At 41.1% G+C, this 13903-nt stretch overlaps 1 protein-coding gene across 2 annotated transcripts in view; it reads right to left on the reverse strand.

Annotated features, from left to right (window-relative positions):
- LOC139134647 (transcription factor ETV7-like) overlaps positions 1 to 13903 on the reverse strand; it is a 36895-nt gene that overhangs the window by 2474 nt on the left and 20518 nt on the right. The window contains exons 4-8 of one of the 2 annotated variants that reach the window (XM_070701607.1): positions 12982 to 13233; positions 4187 to 4362; positions 1731 to 1917; positions 1389 to 1506; positions 624 to 839 (exon numbers count right to left, since the gene is read on the reverse strand). In XM_070701607.1, coding sequence (XP_070557708.1) covers positions 624 to 839; positions 1389 to 1506; positions 1731 to 1883 — 487 coding nt within the window. In that variant the 5' untranslated portion in view covers positions 1884 to 1917; positions 4187 to 4362; positions 12982 to 13233. The remainder of the gene's footprint in view (positions 1 to 623; positions 840 to 1388; positions 1507 to 1730; positions 1918 to 4186; positions 4363 to 12981; positions 13234 to 13903) is intronic. The other variant, XM_070701616.1, reaches the window with a different exon arrangement.

The raw sequence follows: 13903 nt of genomic DNA on the forward strand, positions 1-13903 counted from the left end.
ATGTGGAAGAGTGATTGGGATTTTTAGGGTTATTGCATTTTGTTGCCCGCTGATGTTGGAATGCCTGTCGTTATGCTGATAATATCAGTGAGTGGGACTAAATGGGGGAGGGAGGAGGGAGAGAGAGAGGGAGAGACAGACAGACAGACAGACAGACAGACAGACAGACAGACAGACAGACAGAGACAGACAGAGAGAGGGGCAGAGGATTGCTCATGTGTATTAAACACCGTCCGTATATATGTGTAATATCCGACACTATACCGGACAATCGAATATAAGTCCGGACTACAATTTATTTTGTCGACAGTGTGATGACATTTAGTATGCGATACAAAACCTAGGCGAAAATTATGCTTAATATTTCAACGTGTTCTTGGGAGAAGATTAATAATGTATAGTTAAAATGAAATATAATGCAAGTATTCTCGAAAGGACAGTATTGTAAAGAGCGGCAGAAATGGCAGTCTTGTTTGGATGGAGGACGGATGACCTCTTTACCTCCACCACAGAAGGCGCTGTATGAACGCTTGCAGTCAGATATAAAATTACTTCCTTTGTAACCTCATTTTGCACAGATGACATTAGAAAAAATCTCCCATCGTTTGGAAATTATGAATTACCTGATTTCCAGTACTGCAGGGTTTGAAACACGATGTCATCGTTTCCTGATTGCGCGGCAAAGATCGCTCTAAAATCCTGCTCTGTCATGGCACACAGCAGCTGACCATCAAGCCCGTTTCTGATGACGTCATTGCTAAATGTGTCTTCCACTCCACAGGCAGCAGTCATCCATCGGAACCAGCAAGCACACTGGAAAACCGACCACGATTGCAAATCTGCCGGCAAAACAAAGAGATGAACGTATAAACTGTTTCTTTTCATTGCGATCAGATCATGGAGAGGGCTTTTATCGGTGATGTACTTTTTCGAGCCATATTATGACGTCACTCCGAAAATCAAACGAGCATTTTGTCCAACAGTGCTACCTGACCAATGTTTTTCCTTCGTTCAAAGTCTCTGTATGAAAACGCTAGAGACTTTAAAGGCTTGCGATTGGTTGACAAAGAGTTCGTCTGTCGGAGACAGATCTAGAGTTCGTCAATAATGTTAGTTTTCTTTTATTGCACATATAACAATAACGTATTCTGGTTTCGTTGCCCTCTTATTTTTATCTTTTCATTTTGCAGCTCTTAAGAAATGGCACAACTTTGTGATGTACTCGTACGCACTATAATTCAAACAAAGTCCCTAAGAGTTGCAGATATTTTGAATCGCAATAAATCTTTCATTTGTATTATTTTGCGGAAGCAAAACTAACTTGCGATGAATTGCTAGTATGGTGGCACATATTTGGGTCGAAGACGTGATTTAACCTATGAACGTACCTAATGGAAGGCCCGCTTCGCCGAGGTACTTCAACTTGTCGGCTCGGATGCGTTCTCTCATCTCGCGGTCAACAATCAAGCAAAGGTCTCGTAGAGACTCTTCGTCGAATATGGGTGTCTACAGTGTGAAATAAAAAAGTCTCGTGAGGGGATGATCCAAAAAAGACACTCCAAAAAGAATGACGTTATTCACTGTAAAAAAAATCAGACCAAAGCTTGGAAACTGGTATAAAACGAGAATGTAGCACAATTACTGTGAAAACTGGCAAATATAATGGCGCCATCACTGGGAGTGCTGGCAAATATAATGGCGCCATGTGCATAGCGAGCCGTTTACATTACCTCGTTATTCTCGAGATAGCTCTGACTTGTATCAGCGTAGGATCCCTCGCATATCGAGTCGTGGCCGCACGTTTCGTCGTCTGTTTTAAAATCGTAGTTCTCCAGAGGCGTCAATCCGGGTATGACGTCACACCGGTCGAATCTCGGGTCCATAGCCGTGGCGCCTGTGTAAGCCGTGTCCTGGTTTCTGAAATAATACAAGAAATCGCGAGCAAAGTTAAATATAATCTCTGATACTTGCACCTAGACCAAACTTTATGTGAAAGCATGGCGGTAGAATACGCCTCAATACTAAAGGTAGTACACGTCTGGAAATTAAAATGCGTAAACTTTTGCTAAAACTTTTTTCAAGGAAACTTTTAACCATTCTTTTTTCAAAATCAAAAAATGAACAGCAAGCTTCAAAGCGCAAAATTTGGTACTAGAGAAACAAACTACCCAATATTTACCGACGCCTAACTTTCAAAATGGCCGCAAAACTGTGTGTTAACTGTATGGAGAAAAATTAAATTTCCGATTTCCACAAATATAGGCTAAGCCGGTGAAAAGTTTTCAAGATAAGCCAACACAAGCGGTAGACAAAAAATAATAATTGTAAAAAATTGACAGTCGATAATACTGACCCTGGGACGCATGTCAGCAGAACGGGGACAAACTGTGGGTGCTGAAAGAGGCCCGCGGCGTCCGATTATTGATATAGCGATTTGCAAGGGGGGTCACACTTCATCCGCTGTGACTTATGTAAACTTTTTATTGTAAGTTTGAGCATGATACGCCGATATAATCCGCAAATAACACTGCTGAGCTTACTGCTGGGAAATTGCCAAAATTACAAGCCGCTTTGAGTGAAAATGATCGGCACATACGTCCAGCACGTGGACAGTTTTTGAGAATTCAAATTGTTTTGCAAAAGATAAACTAAAACGAAAGAAAATGCAATAACCTTATTTGAACTTCTTTCATATTCATAGCTAAAGGCACGGAAACAAGCAAGTTCAGGGGCAAAACTCAGTACCAGATATTTTCATCTTCAAGCACAGATCAAGTTTGCATTCAAAGTCCCTTCAGCTGTATCTTTTTTACATTTTGCTTACCAAACATACACTTTATTTTCAGTGATAAAAAACATCCTTGGCGATGGATTCGAATTCTGTTCGATTACTCAGTTTTGTGTACCTGTTCGCGGCGGCCATGATATTACTTCAAGTCTAAATAGTGCATTTCCAATGCTTCAAAAGATTTTGCAGTCACAGTTTGGTAAACATTTTTACATAACTTGCTATTAATTTCAGACCATCTTATCGGGGGAGGGGTGCAAAAAGATACAGCCAATGGGGCTTTATAAAATCCATAATACCATCTGTCGCGTCTCTACCTTTAGTGTCTCTGGGTGACAACCACAAGTACATGGACACATCTACCCCAAGATTTTAAAATGTTGGTATATAGCTAACTGTAAATATCTAATAAGTCTGTATGAATATTATGCCTCTTGTCAGAATCAAAATAGTATTTGCCGGACATAATTTTTTTGTTAATATGACAGCCACGCCTTTCTTGAACACCTAAGTCCGAATTCATCGATTTTCGCTTCGGTGTTATCCGCCACCGCGCTGAACAAAGACTGCGGAATTAACGTTTTCTGATCTCGAGTAAGCCATTCTTACGTTCCCACTTCTTAAACAGGATACGCTCCGTGTGATAGATAAACAAGAAAGCGCTTATTATTTTCTATACATTTCTTTTCCCCCCAGCAGTGTCTAGGGCGTGCCAAACTCGCCGCGGCGAACAATGTCATTATGCTAACAACAAAAGATGATGTATCGACTACGCGTATCAAATTTTTCTGTCGGACCGACCGGTACAGCGTCACAAGTTGCAGTTGAAGGACAAGATTTACGAAATGCTTAACGAAAGGCAGGAAAAGTATACTTCCATGGCAGATACACAGTAAAATATCTATCATTTGAGCTATATATATATATATATATATATATATATATATAAACATGATTGGAACTAATTTGGGATAATTGGGTAGTGAACTAATGCCGGTTTAATCTGCAAATGTAAACTCATCTGCTTTTCTCTTTGAGCAATGCACTTGTTTTTATGAGTAATTCGTAATATTGCAACATTCAGCTATAGGGTACCAAACACTCTTGAGAAGTTTGAAAAATATAATGATCCATTTCTCCCAAATTAGTTGCAATCGTGTTTATATTAATTTTTTCATAAAATTATATTATATTAACAATTGTATTGTAACTCTCAAATTCTGAAAACCATATTGTACCGGGATACGCGAAGATCGACATGCTTCACTAAAAAGTTTAAAAGAAAAATTTTGTGGCGAAAATTTAATGAAACCCTCTTCGCATTCATTGCGATTTTAAACCATATTATACAGCACCAGTCACCTTTAAATTTATGCATTTTTACGTTTGTTAACTCACCGATGATCGTTCGCACCTGCTTCTCTTGACCGTCCGAAATCGTATCGCTTGTTTTCTTGAGAACTCCAGGCTTTTTTATACACGCTTTAGGGTATCCCTAACCATCTCGTAACCGGGGGCCTGGTAGTTAATCATTACACACTTCGGCGATCTCTCTGATTGGTTTAGGCATGCACCTGTGAGCCGGAAAATCACAAAACTTTCCTTTCAAGATAAACCTCTCTCTCAAACAAAAAAAACCAAGCTACTTGACAATAAGGAAGTACGATAACTTGGAAAGGAACATAAAAACTGACAATATTGTGTAACGGAGATTATTCGGTTTAATTTGATTTATGACATATAAAAGACGTACTTTGACCATTTACTCTGCTTGGTGCATTGTTTTAAGGTAGTATGCGCCTCGATAGTAAAACGACTTAAACTTCGGCTCAAACTTTCCTAAAGGAATCTTTACGTAATTATCTTTGAAAACCAAGAATAAAAATTTGGAGTTCACTGTGCAAATTTTGGTATTAGAGAAACAAATTGCCCAACATTTTACCGATAATTGAAATTCAAAATGGCCAATATCCTTATGTTAACTCTCTACAGTAACATAGAATTTTATTTTCGAAAAATAAAGACACTGAAAATTGTTCATTCACCAATTGGTCGGATCAGAAAATAATTGTAAATGTTTGAGGTCAGAATATCTGTCCCCGAGGCGCATTCTACCTTAAGATTTAGTTTCTTCTGTATTCTTCATTCCACATATGTTCCTATTTATGCTTGAATTTTGCTCTCTTATACAGGCGTATTGCAACCAAATATATAATTATCTAAGAATCGTCGAACGCAAGGAAATGTCAGCGAAACAAGTCACAGGGTGAAACGGGACAGATATCGAAGACCGGAAATTTTATTAAAAACGCTATCGAGTGATCTTTTTGTACAAAAGATATCTCTTCGTGTATCGAACTAGCAAGTGCATTGTTTTCAGCACGTGACCTGCAATAAAAACTTTGTAATATTTGTTTTAGGAATTTGCATATATCGGTGTTCTAAAACCAACATGCACCTGCACGTTCCTCAAAAGCGTAAAAATCTGCTTATCTTTGGCAACAACAAGGAGCTATTCATGCGCCGAAATTCGATCGGTATCCAGCGTCAGAGAATTTCGTTTTGTCGATACCTGCGTACGCCATGACTATCTGTAAAGTTTGTTTTCTGCAGAAAGCGCAAATGTAGTAATCACATTACATCCGGACACGATTCAAAGGAAAACGAAAAGATTGATATTAAAAGTAAAATCATTGCTGTAAACAATATATATAAGCTAAAAAAGCCAAACATTTAATGACGATTACAATGATGATTTGAAAGCAGACATGTACGCTTTTCCTCTTTTTTTTTTTTTTTTTTTTTTTTTGTCCAGCATGATCGACCCTGGACGCTGGATGTCATCAATGGTCGGTGAGTTACAGGGATTTTCCCCTCGGAGCTCCCATGACACGTGTACGAGAATTTACTATTTCGAGTACCAAAATGTGAAGTGTGCCCGAGTCTATTAACCGCTGCGATTGTTGTCGGGTGGACAATGTTGCCCGGCGACAGCCTTTTTCAACGGCGCATGCGCATTTCTGCTTGTAAGTACACATATAGACCAGTAAGACTATAATTAAAACTTCTTCAAGTTTTCTAGGTGAATAATCGTAAAGAATAATTATTGGTGACGGAGCTGGGATTTTTGTGACCAGGCTGAATTTTTTATCGACTTCCAATGACGTCATTTGTCGGGAAATTGTCAATAAAGTAGGGTAACTTCACATCCTACGAGAGCACTGTGGACGACGGTGCACCGCGTTGTTCGGGTACAACGCTCAATATTCCGCAAGTGCTTTGAAGTTGTTTGTAATCATCAATAATTGACAAAAGCCGCAAGTTGTTGTCTTTGGACACGATCAGGGGGGTTGAACGAGATCCGCGAAAACCACCGACCGTTAGACGATCAACGGGGCTTGGTTTTATGTAGAAAGACTTGACTTGAAAGAAGTGAGAGCAAACAAGAAGACGCTGACTCAAACACATTTTGTTTCTTTTTGGCCGAATAGTCACCTTACGATCCTGGTGATTTCCACAGATTGTATATTTAGGCCGTCGATAGTTTACAAGCTGTGAAACTTAATCCGGATGAATCCACTGTATATCGGACCGGACTCCAAAATACCAAACCTCGGCTGGTTGCCAAACTACACTAAAACCGGAAAGTGACTTTTATTGCCCAGTTATACAGCTTGTAACTCGCAACTTAATCTGTTCAAAAGATCCCGGCGTCCATTCATTCTATGTAATTCATCGTTCTCATGATAGGCATGCGCAAATCTTAGAACCCAATTCCGAAATCCCCGGATTATAAATGTAACAAGCACTTTCTTATCATGGTCACTCTGTCAAATTTATGAACGAAAAGCGTGAATTTCAATGCAATGTGTCGAGGTGATGTACATCACTATAAAGAGGGAACAGCACGGATATATTTTGATAACAATCTTATCTTTCCCCTAAAATGAACTGTGATTCAAAGTACCGTTTAGTTTTGTGGAATCTTATGATGAACAAGTTTATTTTACACTTTCGAAGGGCGCCATATGTATAGTCCGATCTTGTCATAGAAGGAAACTGCCTGACGACAAAAGATCTCACTTCGGCTAAGCCTTTACGCCGGCAAAATCGCGCATTGGTGTATTTTTCCCCGCCTGTGCTTTGTTTCTTATTTGCAGAGCAAATACCGTGGAAATTCATTTCCTCGTACAGCGAATCACTTTCTGCATCAACAACAGTGCGCTGAGCACGGCAAAGCGACGCTCAATGGGACAACAGAATAGTGGTATGTTGGGCAGCCGTGCAAGCCGTTCAACCGCCACGAAGAACATGGGGTGACGTCATCGCATTGTACGTGCCAGGATGCATCGCGATCCGTGAGTACCTCAGAATCTGTTATTATTGTGTTGCCGTGAAGTAATCCTGATAATGTGGTGCTGAAGTGTGGAATCATGTGTTGCTAAATGTTCTGTGGAGGATGGCAAAGATCATACGCGTGTTGTCAGTTGAATGGGTTTAAGGTAGAAAGCGCCCCGGGGACAGATGTTCCAGACTCTCAAGTTTTGTCAATATTTTTTTTCTGGTCTACCGCTAGTGGGGCTTAACATTTTCGCCGTCTTGGTTTTTCGAAAATAGATTTTTTTTTCCTTCATAGAGTTAACATAAAGATACCGGCCATTTTGAATTTCAAATATCCGCGGTAGGTAATTTGTTTCTCAAGTACAAAACTTTGCACGGTGACCCGTGAATTTTATTCTTGATTTAGTAAAAGAATGGTTATAAGTTTCATTACGGAAACTTTGAGCAAAAGTTTAATTTTTTTCAATTTCGAGTCACATACTACCTTAATAGCTAGTTGTGTCTCGCTTTGCTGTTTTGTCTCGCTGGGGTAGTGGTGTCACAATGACGTCATCGTCTATTGTTTAATTGTACTCTGATGTGATGTACGATGCTGAGTGCTGAGTGTGTTGTGCATAATATTTTTGCATTGATTTACGCATCTCTCCATTAGACTGACTTTATATAATATACAGAACATAGCGCTTTTTCTTTCTGGCTTCTGCAAGTCGATGTTCAGCGGAGTTGACCTTCACCAAGGTACCCCCCCCCCCCTGTGAGTACGAGAGGGCGGGGGTTCGACTGAAACACTACATTTGATAGATCGCATTCACCTGTTCGGTGGACTCTTGGAGAAAGAAAAAAGTTGAACTTGAGTAGGAATTGATATGTAAAGTTCAGAGGATATGATATGAAACTTTGACTTTACAGCGATCGCCAGGTAACAGTTGCAGAATGGGCGGGTTATCACTGTGATATATAATGTAGTGGTGGCGACATGGCGCCGACGACGACGACGGTGGTGGTGGTGGTTATAACTAGGAGGGGATGACGGAGGAGGAGGAGGTGTCACGTTTAGAAGTCGGGAAAGGGGAAGGGTTGAATTTTATGGCTCTGCATTAGGAATAGGAGTTGTATTTTTACAGTTCAGGTACGCTAAATCTTGATGTCCCTCATTGTAACTTTTTTGTATATGTCGTGATCGCACATCGTGCGGCGAGTCCTTAAGTGTTGCGTTGCTATGCATTCGTGTTTCGCTGTTCTGCATCGTGGTACAGATTCACGACCCTATTTTAGCATTTAATGTCATGTTTCGTTGTGCTGTACTTAGTAGTGCACAATGTAGATGTGGAACAGTTATAAAAATTATGTGGTTCGGCGACGAGCCGCCGGGCATCGCTTTGCCAGAGGCACGTCGCGTGTTCACCGTTGCCCCTTATTCTCCGTCTGCGTTGTACAAGGATTTCTAAGGCTGCGCTGACCTCGTAGCTCTGATGTACCCCTTTGTCATAACGTCGCATTTGATCGTTTCGAGCTGAACTGCTCTGCGTGGCCTTATGAGTTCACATACGTCGTTATTATAAACAGTTTGAAGAAGATAAACATGATGAAAGTGATAAGCAAAGCACACCCCAGCAAGAAGTAATGTCTAGTATCCTTGCCATTATATAGTCAAAAACTCGGTCAACGCAGGAATAGCGAAATAGGTCGTAACTGGATTGCTCAGTGCCGTGTTTCATAATATGAATATGTCTTTCAGTTCAGAATATTCAGTTCTGACTCTCCGCGACTACTTCATTTTAAATGTCACAATTTCACTGACACGGAGCAGTGGGGAAGAAATTCAATTTATCAAAGTGCTGCGAGCGTCAGCGTTCGAATATCAGCGGAGATACGTATCTCTTTGAAGTGATGCACCGAGATTTTAAATCATTTCGGCAGACACAGACAACGCAACATTAATGCCAATATAGCGACCTTGGAAGGACGTAGAGCGTGCTCTACAGTGTGGTGGGCGTGTTGCACAGGTACCCTTTAAATCTTCGTCAACATCCCGCCTTCTCAGACAAAAATGGCGTTATTGTTGAATCGGTGTTCAGCAAACAGCCTGCGACCGGTGGCTTGTTGGTTGCGAGATTAACGGCGTATTACTCTGTATTTGATTTAATACCAAAATACAGCGATACAGTTACGCGATTTTCTTTTCCGACTTTTGCTTGTCTAAACATGATCGAAAAAAGCTTGTTTTTGTCTTCACTAATTCTAAATACGACAAGATGGTGGTTTCAGACGACCTACAAACGCAAGGCGCGCGCGGGAAAATGTCGTCAGACTGAGTCTTTTCAGTCTCGCCTCACATCAAATCTCACAATATCCGAGAATATTCTGACTCGCTTGAAACGTTGTTTTAACATCGCGCCAGATGATATCAACAGAAAAAAGTCCCGACTATTTCCTTCTCTTTAACGTGGATTTTGGATCGCTTCTAATTTCCTGTAGGCGGGAATAATAATTAGTATGAAACGGGCCTCGGAGTATGATCTAAGGCAAATCCCTTCCGCAAGGTTTGAATAATATTAGCGTGGATTAGGGGTGTCAATGTGAAGGGAATTACCGTTATTAACCTGATTTACGGTTTTGTGAGCGCGCACGGGACATCGTGATCGTTGAACGCCGCCACCCGTGACTACGCACACAGTTCATGTTATGTCTTGATCTTCTGTACATACAATCACTGCCTGTCCGACAGATTTGCTTCATATGTTTAAACATCTCGAAGGAAAAATTGCATTTGCAGTGGGAAGAAATCAAAATCGCTGATTATTAAACCAAATTGACCCATATTTGCCATTTGATGTTTATGTTGCTCAAGTTTTTCTCACGCTGGGGGAAGGTTTGAGTAAGACATTTACATGTTGGCGTTCTTGAAAGGAATTTACACGACAAATCCAGATCCGCTACGGGCGTAACCACCTGTTATCGAATATAACTCAACCTGTCGTTTAATTTCCAGTACACCGACTTGACCATGCAAAAAAAAATTATTTTATTCTCTCATTTTGATTTTGAACATGGCAGTTGGTGAGAAACCAGGCGTTACCATGCCGTCGCGGCTACGTGTGTATGATCGCAAGACCTTTTGAAACTTTAATGTTCAGTGGTCAATGGGCAATGGAAGTTTACTAAGACTTATGAAGGGGTCGTAGATAATTAAAACATGCGCAAGGCAAACGCAATTTCTGTGTTTGGGGGAGGGGGTTTGGCTGTATTTCGATTACCGTATGCAAAAATCGTACTACATTTTAAATCGCAACGTCCCGCCACACATTTTTATGTATTGCAAAATATCGCGCTATACTGTGTGGCGTGTACTGGGTCAGTGCAGCACCGGCGCTACACACCAGCAGCATTCTTTTAACAAAGATGAGGTTCAAATACGAGTAAAATACTAGTAACGTAACAATCATTTTGGCTACACTGTTTCAATTAATTTCATTCTGTTGGTTGTGCCATTGTCGAGTTGGCGCTGAACAAAGATTGAGAGGGGCTATACGGCCACCGGGAGGGGGGGTGGTAGCGTATGCGTAATTTCATAGCGACGTATTTAGGTATACGCTGATCAGAATGTGGCTTGATTGGATTTTTGCACTTCCAAACTTTCGTTTAGGGCGAGGATTGGGAGGGAGGTTAAGGCCAACCCCACTTAGTTGCGTTTACCGTGCGCATGTTTTAATTATCCACGGCCCCTAAGCTGCCATTGAGTTCTGAGAAGGAATAGAATTCGATACACAAAAGATGAGCCAAAATGGATCAACAACATTTGCATAGATAGAAGTATGGAGAGAGAGGGGAGGGAGAGGGAGAGACAGAGTGAACGAGTGTGTGTGTGTGTGTGTCTGTGTCTGTGTCTTTGTCTGTGTGTTTGTGTGAGAGATAGGGACAAACAGACAGAGACAGAAAACCATACAGACAAGCAGACCAGGTTCGCTGCCTGATCAAATTGCCAAAAGGGGGATTTGGTGAATTTACATAAATTTACATATTGGATAATGTACATAATTTAAATATTAGCATTGGAAAATTCCAGCGAGGGGCAGCTGTCCCCCTTTGCAGGCTAAGGCCCTGTTGACAGGCGGACAGACAGATACAGAGACAGGCAGAGAGACAGAATTAAATTATTAAGAACACAGGCAGGGAAAGGAAGAGGGGCTAGAGAGAGGGGAGGGTGGAGAGAGAGGGGCACAGCTGTAGCGGTGTCATTCTATAGGAAAATCCCATGCAAGGTTATTTTGCAGATTGACTTATCCCATGCAGAGTCGGAATTGAGAGGTTAACAATACGCCGTAAGAAACCCGGACAATTATTCAAGAAATTAAAATATTAGATATAAAGAACCACAATTATCGCATGACAGCTTTGTTCTCAACTACCATTCCCCTTCCTCCCGGAGGGGGAATGGCAGTTAGTGGAGTTGCATTTCAAGCTAAATTCGTGGCGTAAATCCCAACTCAATCACTTTCCTCCCTGATTTTAGATTTTTTGTCACTTGTTTTACCCAAAATGATTTATACACGTGTGTATGTGTACCACTTTTGACGGAAACTTTACTTCAGAAGTAAAGTTTCCGTCAGCAGTTTCCCCCATCTTTTATCAAAAGTTTGGGTCTTACAGGAGATTTAGGACGACTTCCACAAAACTTTCCACGCATGCGTATGACATGCTGCATGGGCGCGGGTAACTTTTGATGAGTTAAATAGGCGTACGGATCGATAAATCTTCACCAACGTCAGTCTGTCTCTTCGATGTTTTTGAGTAGGAATACATTATCCACTGACTACATGTCACAGACAAATCTTGACATTTAATACAAGACGTAACACAGTCATGAAGTCGGGGATGTTTAACACTGGCATTTCAACCCTTCCATCATCGTGGTTGAGCCCAAAGCCATTGTTTTCAATGGTGAGTATGGACCTATATACATGGAAATGGGGTTGGGGTGCTGAAAAAAGTCAAAATTGTTCGTAGACTCGATTTTTTTCCGAGTTCTTCTTATTGTCATGAAATGGAGAATCGGATATCTGAATTGATGGGATATGAACACCATGCAATCTCTTCTGAAATTTCCATGGAAGCATTTCAAAACAAGATACCCGTGCACGCCCATCTGCATTATTGGTGACCAAAAGAAAGACGACAATGCCAATTACGGTCATATAAAAATCATGTTAGATGAAAACTAGAAAGACTGATACTGCAATAAAACTCTGGTGTGGGATTCTTTTTTTCTGTCTAAAATGTTTCTCTTGCTCGCATGCTAACGTCAAGTGCAACGTCCACGTTGTAATGCAAGGCCAGTAACCGGGGTGACGCATACACCGTCGGTAGCAATGAAAATGCTATTCTCACGTCTGGCTTAGAGAAACCGGCATGCCGTGAATTCTGCGCAAGCGCAATGACAACCGTTGAATAGAACGCCGACCACAAGTTGATGGATAGATTATTTGGATTATTGTCATGTACGCCTACTTTGTTTCCCAACTTCGGCCCCCGTTGCAGTGCGACGCACCCGGGTCGCACAAACAAAGTTTGCTTGAAAGATTTCCCACCAAGTTATGAGTGATACCGTAACTGAATATTTTGCTGATGAATGAATAATTCAATAAGATACACTGAAATTGCAAGAGTTATAGAGAAGTTCCTCCTGAGTGTCTTTAATTGAATGAACTATCGCCTTAGGAAACTGCACCTTTACTTCTTTGAACTCAAGTTACGGCGTATAGACGCAAGTCAGGCCTATCGTAAGGGACATCATTGAATGATATTAAAACACACGAAAATGTTTCAAAAGTCCAAAACTGTACTGCACTTACCTTAAAGGTCCAGTGTTTGAAATTTGATTTTTTTTTCCCTTTAAGCCGAGTAACTTTACCATCAACTCCTTGTCTCCCTGGTGCACTTCTTTCAGACATGGGTTCATTATGCAGGACAAATTCCAACAAGCCCATCACTGAACCACGTGCTGGTCACGTGATGAAAACTGCACTATCATTGATTCACAATGCGCTTGGTTGCATTCTGACGATAGCATTCATCGCGACAAGACTTTGGACGATCAATAAACCCTGCGACAGAAAAAAACAGTTTAATTGGTCGACAAAGTGTCTAACAAGACAAGTCGTCCTCGACAAATTTCCTAGTGGTCGTACATGTGGCTCCTTCGGGAAAGTTATACAATACATTTTCGACAGATTTTTCTTTATGTTGTGGTTCAGAGCAGGGACTCTCAGCAAATGAGTGTCTATGAGCGACTCTTTGTTGTGTGGAATGCCTACTAGGAATTGTCCTGTTAGCAATCTCCGCCTCGATCTGCCACCATTTCCATCTGCCTGTCTGTCTCCCCGTTTGCCTCTCTCTCTCTCTCTCTCTCTCTCTCTCTCTCTCCTCCTCTCTCTCTCTCTCTCTCTCTCTCTCTCTCTCTCTCTCTCTCTCTCTCTCTCTCTCTCTCTCTCTCTCTCTCTCTCTCTCTCTCTCTCTCTCTCAACAAAGTATGATATCATATGTACGCTGTTTATGGTGTATGTGTCAATATATGCGAAAAGTGTGAAAATGGACAATCAAATTACTTATAATACGCCGAGTAGGTAGCGTAACCACGAATTAGCAAACTTTAAACGAAAGTATCAGATTTCAATGACGTAGGAGGCGGCGCTTGGGACTGGGTTGCACAGTCACTCCGATTCAAGAAATTGGGGGTAGTGACCTACCTACCTGGCCTAACTATTAAATGGCGGG

This window comes from Ptychodera flava, chromosome 1 (assembly GCF_041260155.1).
Source record: "Ptychodera flava strain L36383 chromosome 1, AS_Pfla_20210202, whole genome shotgun sequence".
Taxonomy (NCBI): domain Eukaryota; kingdom Metazoa; phylum Hemichordata; class Enteropneusta; family Ptychoderidae; genus Ptychodera; species Ptychodera flava.